A 13,399-nucleotide genomic window follows, 5' to 3' on the forward strand; every position below is an offset into this window, starting at 1 on the left:
CACCATACCTATTAGCACTCCCTGCCTTGCATGCCAGGAGTGGTGTGGTATGCAAACTAAACTTCTCCTAGTGCTTTTCCTTCCCCTTATCTGCCAGTTTTTGTGAGGATCCTCATTTGCTAATTGAACCAGTAATTTCCCCTGCTCGAGGCTGAAGTCATCCCTCTCCTTGTTGCCTGCCCTGTGGTTTGTGTCCTTTCCCATGTTACAGCAGCAGGCACGGTAAAGTGGGACAATATGATAAGGTGAGGGAAGAGATGAACCAGGAAAACTGTAAACCTGCAAACAGAGAAGTCATTGTTCCTGTTCTTGAGGGCTCTCAGACGGGGATTCCTCACCTGGCTCGGGCTCTGCTTCCCACTACCACTGTGGCTCTGGTACCTCTAAGCTGTGCTCTGCCCTTCAGTGTTCCTGCAGATCACCTGAAGGCATCACCCCAGGGCTGCTCATCCCAGCAGCTCTCAGAGGGGAATGTCTCACCCACTGCAAACACCTGCAGGCACAGCTGGAGCAGCTCTGAGTGGATGTTCTGCTCAAAGTGCAACAGCTCCTTCCATCCTGTCTGGCTCACAGTGGTATTTCTTGTGGGGCATTCTGCTCCACACCATGGTAGGAGACTGAGAATGCAAGAACCTGATTCCCTATAAACAGCTACTGTGTAGTTGGATCACTGTAAAACAGGGAGCCCTACAGGGATAACAGCCAACAAGACTGAATTCTCTGTAATTTATGCTGCTTTGCTTTCACTGAGCACAGTCAAAAAGCCCTTAGTGGCCACCTTGGCATTCCCCAGGAGTCCTCTTCATGCATGGTTGGCTATGAGAGCACTTCCCTGGGAGCTGTCACTGTGCCTGCCTTGGGGAAATGGTTTTAGTGCCATATTTTGCCCTGTATTTCCCAAGACATTGATCCCAGGCCCTTCAAAGGTTGCAGGTTCCCACAGGAATGAAAAAAAGGGAGATGAACACAGAAAAGTGCATTAGACTTGAATGAAGAGACTCATGTAGGTTCATTTGAGCAAGAGATGTGCAACTGCCCTTAAGCAATAATTGTTAAGGAGGAAGATAGAAGGGAAGACTTAAAAACCTGAAGTAATTTAAGATGCTAAAATTAATGACTATTAGCTTCTGCTTTGGTGCTCATCCTAACACCCTGAAGAACAATCAAGTGTCTCAATTTTCTACTTAACTAGTATACTCTCTCCATAATCATGGAAAACCATTGAAGCAGGAGCAGCACAAGATGTCCCTTCCATCCATCTTCTTTTGAGAAGAGACACAGGAGTGTGTGGATTCTCCCAAGCAGGGAATGGATTAGGTAATTCCTTTGCTGAGCTGAACTCTGGGATGCTACAGCAGGACTGGGATTTGAGGTACCAGGGGTCCACATTGTGTTATCCACTGTTGCCAGTAGCAAGGTTTTGGAGTAAGGAATGGGATATTGAAAGAGATTGTCTGTCTTTGGCACTGGGATAAGAACTGTGTTTTATTAAGTTATGGTAGTACAGTACAAAAATATGATTGTATACAATCTATGAAAAATATGGCACCACTGAAAGTAGCCTTTTCTCCTTTCATATGTTCCTTTCTTTTTAAAAATATACACTGTAAATACTTCTAACCTTTTTTCTACCAGCATTAGGAAATGAAGCAAAGTCTTTAAATCATAGTCAAGATAAAGGGCAGCCAACAGTGTAATCTGAATTGTCTTGGATTTGCTTTAAAATGAAAGATCTTCAGAAAAGAAGGAAAAAGCTTCAGGAAAAGTCTGAGGAAAACAAAGCCAAAAAAAAAGTTCCTGTTTGGAGGATGTGAGAATATTCAGAATTTGAAATTGTTTGATGGTTTTAGGAGCAAAGATCTCCAGCCCTGACAATCAAAGGCTTCTGGGACAGGAGAATTAGGGCACTACCAGAGCCATGGAGGGAATGACCTGAGTGTTCCCAGCCTGCTGGTGCTTGGCCAAGGCTGAGCTCTGCAGCTTGCAGCAGCCCACGTGCTTACTGCTCTGTCCTGGACCCTCTTCCATGATTTCCATGGCACTGGGATCCCAGATGGATCAGGTAATTAAGTGGAGAAAACTCTTCTACCTGATCAAAAAAGAGTAAGTTGGTTGTTTTTTATTCTGGACAGTTATATTTATGTGTAAGTAAAAAGAATTCCTGCTTACAAAGTGATACATCTCCAGCAACATCTGGAAATAATATTTTTTGGGATAAAGCTTTCTATTTCCAAAGAAGCCAAGTGAATTAGGACCCCATTTTCTCTCTTTACGGCCAGACAACTGCTGTTTTATTCAGAGGTTTTGCTTCTGAGCCTCATTCTTAAGAAGAGATAACAATTATGGAGTTAAATTCCATCAATATGCCTGGAAGTTACCCTGCAATATCAAACCCTGTGCATTCTTACTAATAAATACAATTGCTGGCACTATTAAAGCAGCCTACTTTGAAGACAAGATAAGTTATCAAAGCAAGGTCTTTCATAATACAGAGACTAACCATAACCTGCTACAGATGGAGAAAAATGTTTGATTTTGAAAGCTACGCAGACTTGCTGCGGGCTCATAGGACACTCTAAAGTCTTGTCTGTGTGGTGAAACTCTCTGGCAGGAGAGAAAAGTTTGAGGAAAACAAAGCCAAAAAAAGTTCCATGGCTGGACACCCATGGCTGGGCAAGATAACTGGGACAGTTATCTCAGCACTATCACACCTTCACCAAGATTCCAGTGTGTTTCCTGTTGGGATGTGAGTGCTGCTCGCTGTCACCCTGCAGGCAGCCCTGGGGCTGCAAAATGGCCCCCTACAAATGGAAATTGGCTGCTTAAGGAAGAGAAAATAATGCTGCTTATGGTGGGCATCAAATGTGCCCAGTGTTTGGCAAAGCTGAACTGGAAGCCAAGGCAGGCTGGTGAGTGTGTGATTCTTATTTCAGTCCCTAACCTTCCATGGGTTCCACTGGCAGCTGAGGTGCTTCTGTATGGGCAAGAAACATAAGCATCTTTCTGATGATTTTTAGTCCCTAAATGCTTTCCTTCAGCATTATTCTGTGCCAAGAAGTGGCACAGGAGCTCTGGTGAAGCACTGGCTGTGACATAACTGCATCTGCACCCAGTGGGTCTAGGATGAGCACAGGATTATTTGATGCAGAGCTGGAGCAGAATGAAGTGAGGTGGAAATGGCTTCCTTCTCCTTACTTTGCTCTTGCCCTGGGGATAGAGGATCAAAACTCAGCTGGGTGGGATTTGTTGACCTACAGGCAGCTTCTCTAGGAAGGGAACCCACAGGCCTGCTGGGCTCATCCCAGGTAGCCTCGGAGGATCCAAGGTGTGTGAACCACAGCCAGACTGCCCCACTCCAAAGTGCAAGGTCCAGGCATCCAGACAGGAATTTTTGCCCAAGTGACAGCAATTTGAGGTCATTCACCTGCATGAGGAAGGAGCTGTGGTATGTGGGTTGCCAAGCCTCTGCTGTGCTGCCGGGCAGGGAGGGAAATTCCCTGGATTTGCCTTTCATCTCAGACAAGGACATGCCGTTTGAAGCAATCGCAAACCGCAGCTGGCACAGCCGGCCCTGGCGCACGCAGGGAGAGTTCAGTAATTCAGCAAAAAAACCCAGAGCCAGCAGCAGACTTGGGCTCCAGCCAAGGCTTGGGACGTTGTCCCAGCATCAAATAATGCCTCTGCTTGAGATCTCCCTGCTTGGGAAAGCACCGTCTGCCAGGGGATGGAGAAATCCTCAGCCCACAGGTTTTCTGCTGCTCCAGTGGAGGGAAGGGGCTGATGTGCTGGTTCATGCTCCCATTGTGTGACCTTGTGACCTTTCCCTGTCTCAGCAGTGCAAAGGGACTCAGAAAACTGGGTGGTCTTTGCCAAAATATTTGCCCTAGTCCACGCAGTGACCACTGTGGTTTTAATATTTTTTTTCTCCCTTTTTTTCCCCTTGCTATTCTTGTCTTTTTTTTTTTTCTTTCATCCTTTTTCTTCCCTCCTCTTTAACTAAAGTGTATTTAGTGCTGGTGAAAGGTGCTGAATTGGCAGCCTTGGAGATGGGTGTCCCTCTACCTGGCTCTAGCAAGCCTTGGTGTTTTCTCTGGGCTCTCTCCTCCTGATACCACCTCTGTGCAGGACAGCTGGCAGCTCCTGGGCTCTCCTGTCCTCTCCCCTGCCTCTCCCTTGCTGTGCTGCTTGGGACACCCATGGCTGGGCAAGATTTCAACCTTCCATCCCAGGCTTGGGTGCTGCTGACCTGGGCCAGACTGGACCTGACAGTGCACCAGGGCATTTGCTGTCAGCTAATTCCAGCTGTGAGGATGGAACATCTGCCAGAGGGAGACTTTGTGTTCCCAGAGCAAGCAGCAGATGCCCAGCCCAGCTCAGCTGAGCTCCCATCCTGAGCAGGAGAGGGAGGAGAGTAGATGCACCCCTTGGGTGCCACTTGTCCCTGTGCCTTCACTTAGTGCCTAACCCAGACCTGACCCAAGTGCTTCAGTGCAGACTGATTGTCTCTTCCTTCGTGCTCTCTTGTACCTCTCTCCCTAAAGTGCAAATGAACACAACTGAGTCACCCCGGGTGCTGCAGCCAGCTCACACCCAGGGGCTCAGAGGGACAAGTGGGACATCAAGCCCTTGCCTTGCCCACAGACCCCAAGCCAGGCTTTCAAGTAACGCCCTAGAGGTGTTTGGCACATTTCTCTCCTCCCCAAACACCAACGCCAACCTGTGCTACCAAAGAGAAACCTCTTTGCTCACCCCTTCCCACCTCCCTCCCCCTTTTTCCCCTCCCCACCAAGCTGTGCCAACCTCCCCTCTTTCCCTGCTGGGCAGCAGAGAGGGGAAAAGCAGCTTGCTCCATCTTTCCATCTGTGTTAAAAGTAAATGCAGCACCAAAATAGATACAAAAATAGAATTTTGGGTCCATCGGCCCAGCTTCACTATTAATATAACTGCTATGAAATGTCAGAAAATAAAAGCTGCTCTCTCTATACCCACCTGCCCCCCACCCCCCTTACTGACATTATTGCCACTCGCCCGGTCCTGTCAAAACAAGGCATCAAGATGCCTGTTTTCTCTATATTTTAAATACAATTTCTTCCATCCCCCCATTGTAAACAAACATGGCACAAAGGGGTTTGGAAAAAAAAAAAAACCGAAACAACAACAACAGCAAAACTATTTTAAAAAACCTTCATAGTTTCTAGTGTTCTGAATAGTATTTCTTCCTCTGGAACTCAAATCCTGCGAGGTTGTTTAAAAGGACAGGAGGTACCTGTGATTTCTGATGAAGGCCCTGATGTCCTTCCCGGGTTCCCTTTGGATGCTCTCTGATGGGGATGAGAGAGATAATGTATTTGCTTTCCTCTATGCAAAAGTCACAGAGTGTTTGATCGGCAAACCCGTGACTAAAAAAAGTAAATATATAAAATAAACAACAATCCACAGCCTCTTTCTTAAGTTTCCCCATCTATCCACTTTTCAAAGTGCAAAACCTAGAGAAGCACAGAATGATTTTCTTGAGGTGTTTTTCCTCTTTCGTTAGGGCTTTTTCCCCCCACGTGCTTGACTGGTATGGCCTTTCTATAGCAAAAGTCAGATAAAGCGTAATTACAGTAGTTTCTGCACATGGAATCATGAATCATTCCAGTGACTTGAGAATCTAAGCTGTTAATAGGCTAAAAAAAGTATTTTTTTTTGTTGATATTTTTCTTTTTTTTGATTGTTTTCTTTTTGCATTAGAATTAAGCATGAATATATATTACTATATTACACTGCTTGGATTGCTGGAGCAATCCAAAACTTCCTACGCTGTAAAACTAACTCCCACCCTGTGCTCCCCAGATCAAGAGCTTCTTCTCTCCTCCCTGTGCCAGTCACCCTCAGTTCACACGATTAAAAGTCCCCCCCAGCCCCCCTCCCCTATTTTTTTTCTTTTTTTTTTTTTAGTAGATACTGCCGCATTCTTAAATTCATGCATTGCTGCATTGCTATTGCACATATATAAAGGATTGCTCACTCCCTCCCAGCCGCTCCCCTCCCCTCACTGGTTGTGCACATCCTCTCTGCGGACAATCTTGTAGATGATCCAGTAGAAAATGTTGAAGATGAGGAAGGCCATGGGGAAGCCGATGCGGGAGATCTTGTCGATCTTCTTGGCCCTCTGGATGAAGAGCTTCCTCATCTCCTCGGGGGAGCGCGAGGGCGGCGGCACCGGGTTGGCCGTGTTGTTGTTGTTGGCTCCCTTGACAGAGATGCCATCCTTGGCTTGTAGGCAAGCTGGCCCCATCCCGTAGGCGGTGAAGTTGAACCTGCCTTCGCCAGCTTCGTCCTCCTGGAACAGATTGAGCATGGGACTCTACTTAAAATGAGATATAGCCAGTGCACCCTCGCTATAAGGCTCTCCGCTGACGGCGTCCTGCTCTGCGCGGGAAGGTTGCTCCCACCATGCCCCCACTCAGTGCCCTTGGGCAAACCCCTGCTCTTGGGAGATCAGCCTTATAGAGGGGTGCCAGCTGTGTGATGCACAGATGCAAATCAGGGGATCCAGGCACCCCGTGGAGAACAGCACTGACTTCCACCCTGTTGAGGTTTTTGATGTATTGAAGGGTTTGTGGTACTGCTTTCATTTTTCCAGTTGCATCCCCTGTTTTGCTTCTGCCTCTCCCTCCCACCCCACTCCTATCAGCACCTTCTTTGCTTTGCCTGTGCAGTTTCAGCTTGCCCAGAAGGAGTGGGCTCCATGTAACTCATGTAGCCAAAGCCACGGCGGGAAGCTTCCTACAGAGTTACATGGATGTGCAGGAGCCAAGAGCTGTCTAGGAAAAGAGCTCTGCAGGCAGCGTGCAGCCAGCCCTCACTCGCCTGCCCACAGGACCCCACAGCCATCCCCACTAGCCAACTTTTAGGTGAGGAACAGAAGTGCCCTTCTGTGGGTCAATGGGAATACATGGCTGCTTGTGGTAATGCCAAGTAATGAGAAAAAATATAATTTCTTTTCAGGTCTAAAGGAAAATGGTGTTGCTATTTTTTCTTTTATTTATTTCCTTTTTTAGTGAAAGCCTTGCTGGAGTCCCAGAATGATTTAACGCTATTTTATTGAATGCAGGAATGTAATGAGAGAGAAAACTAAGTTTGGCCCAGGTAATTCAAGCAATGAGTTGCAGAGGCAGAGTCAGAATCCTGTCTCTTGACTATAGGTCACCTGGGCTAATTGTAGACCAGTGGCACTAATTAATCATTAAAGAGGCTGATCCATGCTGTGTCTCCCAACACTGACCTAGCAGCCTACCTACCCTTGTAGCTGCCTGCCTGCTGTGCCCTGCTGCCCCTTCCCCTCTCCATTGCAGACTGTCTTTTCTGGATGGCCCCAGCATTCCATGGGCAGCTGTGTGGGATGGAGGAGCAGGGCAGAGAGGACACTGCCATGTCTGAGCAAACCAAAGCTACCCAAAAATAAAATAAATAAAATAAAAAAAAAAAAAAAATAAAAAAAAAAAAATAAAATCAACACTTGGCTTTCTGGAATGCTCAGAGCTTATGGACCTTCTGACATCTCAGTTACAGGGGTTCAGGTAAAACTCTTTCTGCTCTTTTCCAGCTGCACAAACACACACTGACACAGGTCTGGCTTAACCTAAATCACTTGATCCCTAATTTACTGAAATTTTTTCTCTTCTCATTGCTGAGGGGCCACTGGCAGTTTCCTATATTAGATTTGTTTAGTGAATGCTCTACCAAGAGAAGACACCAATGCCTTTTTCAAGGTGCCATATCAAAGCAGAAAGGTGAAGACATCACCAGCCACACTGGGAAGGATTTCCAAGTATACTCGAAGTGGGTCTGATGATGGTGTCATATTATCCAGACTGGTCCATACCACTGCAACCTCTCGCTTGTTTTTAGCCTGGCATGTCATGCCTAAACCAGTCAGAGCTACCCAGACAAGTCAGGACATCAGGACAGAGCAATTAGGGCCTTTGGCAGCTGCATTAGTCCATTTGCATATTAGCAGTCAGCTTAGTTTTCTGATGAGCCTGCAAACCTTGTTCATTTAGCTTTTGCAAGTGTTTTTGTTTATGCTTTGCTCCAGTTAAATAGCTGTGAGATTAGGCAGGGACTGTGCTAACAGCCTGGTGCTCAGTGGAGCAGCTCTGGCAAATATCTCTTAAACTCATCTGTGTATTAGTGGCTTTTCTTCCTATTTATTCTTTTATCAACAGACTGATCTGCATACAACAGCACAGATCCAGAGACAGGATGCCTGAACCCTGATGAAGAGATACATGCACTATGAGGCACCCATGTGGGTGGATTTAGCTTTGGCTCTGTTCAGCAGGCTACATCTTCTGAACCAAAACTTTTGATTTTGGGATGGCAGGGCCCTGTTCTGGTCAAACAAAAATTATTGGGTGCTGGGGGTGTCATCTGTTACTTCCCTTGTGTTTGTTCAACACTTTTCATCCCTGGTCCTGACAGGGTTGAGCACAAGTGAACCATTATCTCCTGTTTTGCAGATAGGATGACTGAAGCAGAGGGAGACAAAACTACAAAAATGAAGGGATTCCTGCTCCTCAGCTCCCACTTCATCCTGGAATGGTGGCAGTTCTGCAAACATACACTGTGAATTGCTGCAGGACACGTGAGACCCTGGGAAAGACTTTTAATGGCTGGGATGATAAAACAATGGAATGGGGGTAGGTTTCTGGTTGGGATGGATCATGGAGGGTAGACAAACACCTATGAGGAATATTTAAGGTTATCCTTTGTGGTCACCTACGGGCTTGCTTGAGATTTTCATCAGCAGAAATTTCTTTGTTTTTTCTCTCCTAGCAAATGTTCTGGTTTTTAATGCTCTCCCGAGGGCAGCCTCTCAGGCCTGGTGCTGAAAATTTGCTAACACCTTTCCTGATTCTGCCAATTAATTAGGGACAATTAAGTGCTTTTGGCCTTATGATCACAGCCACCTTTTTGTTTCTTTCTAGTGTAATTCTGTGAGGTGAAATCCTTGCAGTGGCACCTCAGCCTAAAAGCTGTCAGAGCCCAGGCTGGGGAGCTGTCGGAGCTGCGTGCATGCTTGGATTGGGATCAGGATCAGCCACGGCAGGTAAGCATGGAGCAGGCTAAGGCTCAGAATAAAGCTCTTTGCTTCCAGGAGGAATTTGCAGTCAGTCTGAGAAGCAGATGCTTTTGAACACAGAGATGGCAGAGACAAAAGAGGTGTCACTTACCTCGGGGCTACTGTAGGCTGTCGTGTCAGGGTGCTGTTCTCTGATAGACACCCTCACACCTCCCTGCCTGCCTCCCCCCTGCCCTGGCTGCAGCTGCTGGGGAGGAGAACTCACACCAGAACACTGCTGTGTGAAAATTGTTCTGCTGAGAACAATCCTTCTGGCTGAGACCACTTGGCTGGCTAACAAAGCCCAGCTTGCTGGACTCCTGGGGCCAGCAGGCTGTTAGAACAGACACTATTCATTGAGGCAGCCCTTGGTTTTGAGCTTCCTTAATATCTGACCAGATACTAAGGACTTCCCTGGGAGCTAGTGGCTCGGTTCAGTTGACCATAGTATTCTGCTGGGACAGATTTCATCTGTGTCCTTCATGCTTTATGTATTACCTTGTGATGCCTCCTCTTCCTTCTGAACCTGAGCAGCTCTTTGTGCTGCCGAGACACGAAGTTGACAGCAGCATATTCCAGAAGTGCAGAGAACACAAACAGCAGGCACACGGCCATCCAGATGTCTATGGCCTTCACGTAGGACACCTAGGAGTCAGAGAAAGAGACAGAGATGGGGTGGCTTCCTCATCCAAAAGCATTTTTACTTGATGTTTTACATAGCTGACATCTGTTCTTGGATATCAGAATTTTGCTCATTTAGCATGAATGTGTTAGCAGGTCTCTGAAACTCCTCACAGGCTCTTAAGTAGCAATAATTCTACAGCTTTTAATTTATTCAGGCCTTGACTGAGATTGTTTAATGCAAGGAAAACAGCAATCCAGTCTGATCATACCAGAAACCCTTCATAAAGGGAAGTTCAGTACTATTATGAAAGTAGGATGGTCAAGTGACTGAAAAGCTAAAATGTAGAGTTCACATCCATGTGTGGTCATTGCAGGGGTTTGTAAGGTACAGAGCACCCAGCTACAGGGACCTGTGCTGAGTGCTGAATCTTAAGGGAAGTTTTGTTACTAGTCATAGAGAATTTCAAATTTTTTCAGGATGGGACTGGAATTTGCTCTGTGTGTCCTTAAACTGGAATAATGCAAAGGCAGCAGGAGGATCTGTGAGGTGATTTACTCATGTGCTGTCCCCAAAAGAGGGATGTTTTGCCCCTGGTGCAGACAAGTGTGTTCTCTACCTTGGGCAGTGATGCTCGGGAGCCAGAGCTCTGCGTGGTCATGGTGAGCACGGTGGTGATGCCCAAACCCACACGAGCAGGTGCAGCATCCATGTTGATCCAGAAGGAGATCCAGGACAGAATGACAATGAGAAGGCTGGGGATGTACATCTGGATCAAGTAATAGCCCATCTGCCTCTCCAGGTGGAAGCGAGCTTCTATACAGGTGAACTTGCCTGAGGAGGACAGGAGATACACAGATTACTGGTGAGGCACAGTGAGCCTTTTGTTTTCAGCCAGTGTCTGGGGGTTTTCCTTGCATTCCCTGAACCAGAGTCTTGTTAGGGGAGCAAATGAGCAGCTGTTGCCCAGGACATGTAGTGATAGGGCAAGGGGGAATGGTTTCAAACTGAGAGAGGAGGTTTAGATTAGATTAGGAAGGAATTCTTCCCTGTGAGAGTGGTGAGGTGCCCAGAGAAGCTGTGGCTGACTCGTGCCTGGAAGTGTCCAAGACCAGGTTGGACAGGGCTTGGAGAAACCTGGGATAGTGGAAGATGTTCCTGCCCATGGCAGGGGATTGGAGCAAGCTGATTTTTCAGGTCCTTTCCAACCCAAACCATTCTAGGATTCTATGAACATCAACACAGCGTAGAAAGGTCTTTGGCAGTATATCCATTGTCACTTAAATTTCAAAGACAAAAGAAGATTCTGGGAGAGAAGATCCCAACCAAACACCCTTGAATTGATGCAGATTTGACTGGGGACAAGAGGGTTTCACACATTTATGTCCAGTTGCTTTTCATTGGCTATATATGTATCTCTATGTCTGTTATGTCTGGATGCATAGGACAAGGTCAGAGTGTCATCAGACAGATCAAAAGACTCTGGGAAACGCACAGTCCTACAATCCTGAATTCGTCTCTACTGAGCCCCTCAGTTAAGGGTTAACAGTACTGACCTGTGTTGTAGTGCTTTGTGCAGTATCTCAAATCTTTTTCTTCTTTCAGGATAAACTGAGGCAATGTCAGCCCATCAGCAACTTGCACTGCTCCTTTTTCTTGCCACTCAAATATGAGATCATTCATTGTGTAGCCAACTGTTGAGGGGAAGGGACAAACACCATGTGAAACACATTAAATACTCATCTGGAAAGGGATAATTTTGCATAAAAGACCTTGGAGGCAGGGGTGCATCCTGGCCTCCCTTGACAGTGCTGTCATGAATGGGATTTGGGTTGAGGCAGCACTGCTCATTCATGTGATAAAAGCCAGAGCAATGACCTGCACTGGAGCCGCAATGCTGTGTAACTGATTTCCTGCAATAAATCACATTTTTTTTCTTGAATTTGGCTTGCTGAACTGTTTTCTGCTTTTTCTAGCTTGACCTCTTTCTCTGGAAGAAGCTCATCAGCTTTCCCTCCTTTGGGATAAGCAACATGTACAAGTGGCAGATGTTCATCCAGAGAGAAAAAATCCCACTTGCAGCTGAAAGCACTTTCACCTCTCTCCTGCAAAGTGAAAGGCCAATGTAAATACAAGCAAGCCAGGGCTCCTTTCATGGGATCTTTTAAGGTTTGACTTCTCTAGCAGATGTCACATGTACTGAATCAATGGAAAATCCTAAGCAAGAGGTTCTCAAGAAAACCTCCAGTGAAGGCTGGGCTGGGAATGGGCTGCAGCTGGGAAAGGAGAGGCAGGGGAGAGGCAGAGGGAAAACAAGTTGTCTCCTCTCCAAAATGGGGATGTGCACAGGACTCACAGCTTTCTAACTGCATGATGCACGTCTGTACATCCATGGGGAAGTTCTTGAGGTCCATGGGGCAGGCCAGAGTCAGCGTGATCCTGAGGAGAGAAGAGAGCACAGGGAATGCCAGGCAGGGTGGTACTGCTGAGGGCTGAGCCCCTCGGACACCCAGACAGGAGGTGTTAGGTCAGAGGTTGGACTCTATCATCTTAAAGGTCTTTTCCAACCTAGTTCATTCTGTGATTCTGTTGTTCTGTGATTCTGAGCTGCCAGCAGGCTGGTGAGACACACTGAGCTGGGGGCAATGACTGATCAGCCATTGCTTCCTGCCTTGCTCTCACACGTGGTGCTGGAAAGCAGCAGAAATGCTGAACATTTGGGTCTGTGATATGATTCCCAGCAGAGCCTGCTGCAGATGGCGTTTCATTGCAATGCTGTTTTAGACTGTGCAGAACAAAGAGTTCCCTCACCAAACAGTTCTGCTGCTTCGGTTTTCCTTTCTTGCCGCAGGTTCACAACAAGCTGGATTAGCAGAAAGTCCAAGCCCTTTCTCTGGAACCCCCAGACACATTTCTAGAGACTGGGACTGTTTGTAAATCTCTGAACAGAACATTTCTGTGTCATGGAAAAACCACCAAAATAAGTTTAATCAAGATCATATGTTTGAGTGGGGGGAAAGAAAGACTTCACTGGGATTTTCTGCACTGAAAATACTTTGTGCTAAGCCAATATGAATTCCTGTATCTTCCTGAATTCCTGCAGTGCCCCTTGAGACCTCTAATTCTGTCTGCACTTTCCTCTAGGTGCAGGCTGCATTCTCTGTGTTATATTGCTGTGCTGCCCTGTACCATGATCTATGCTTAAAATGTTTGGTTGGTTCAACAAGCTGATACTAAATGATTTGCTCCAGATAGTTAGACTTGAGTTATTTGGTTTGATAATGTTAAAAATGCTGTTCCCTGAACTGTTTAGGGTTTTCAGCTTTTTGCCTTGATGTAGAAATAGCAGAATTACCCAGGGGACAGAAATTGAATTTTTCTATCATCAGACCTACAAGAAACTTATCAGGAGGGAAATATAGTTTAATTTAAAACCTTATGTTGTTAGAAATTCTCAGCTTGAGTTTAGAGGCATGTTGGGACAGGAGATGTGACAAAGTCCACCTTCTTGTAAATGTCTTGCCTAGAGTTTGATTATTGCAAATAGAAGTAGCAAAGAGCCAGTTATAAAATGGCAGAGCACCTTACAGATATTTTTTTTAAAGGCGAAGACTTTCTCCTTCTGGAAACTTTGTATTTACATTGTGCTCTTCTTCAGGAATGTCCTC

General features: G+C 46.3%; 1 protein-coding gene across 2 annotated transcripts in view; it reads right to left on the bottom strand.

The window, feature by feature from the left end:
- Nucleotides 1-4,798: 4,798 nt before the first annotated feature.
- Nucleotides 4,799-13,399, bottom strand: part of GLRA1 (glycine receptor alpha 1) — a 38,525-nt gene continuing 29,924 nt past the window's right edge. The window contains exons 5-9 of one of the 2 annotated variants that reach the window (XM_085073770.1): nucleotides 12,088-12,170; nucleotides 11,288-11,425; nucleotides 10,351-10,565; nucleotides 9,608-9,754; nucleotides 4,799-6,325 (exon numbers count right to left, since the gene is read on the bottom strand). In XM_085073770.1, coding sequence (XP_084929896.1) covers nucleotides 6,035-6,325; nucleotides 9,608-9,754; nucleotides 10,351-10,565; nucleotides 11,288-11,425; nucleotides 12,088-12,170 — 874 coding nt within the window. In that variant the 3' untranslated portion in view covers nucleotides 4,799-6,034. Of the gene's footprint in view, nucleotides 6,350-9,607; nucleotides 9,755-10,350; nucleotides 10,566-11,287; nucleotides 11,426-12,087; nucleotides 12,171-13,399 lie in introns of both variants that reach the window. The other variant, XM_085073769.1, reaches the window with a different exon arrangement.

This window comes from Lichenostomus cassidix, chromosome 13 (assembly GCF_008360975.1).
Source record: "Lichenostomus cassidix isolate B80296 chromosome 13, HeHo_3.0, whole genome shotgun sequence".
Lineage (NCBI taxonomy): Eukaryota > Metazoa > Chordata > Aves > Passeriformes > Meliphagidae > Lichenostomus > Lichenostomus cassidix.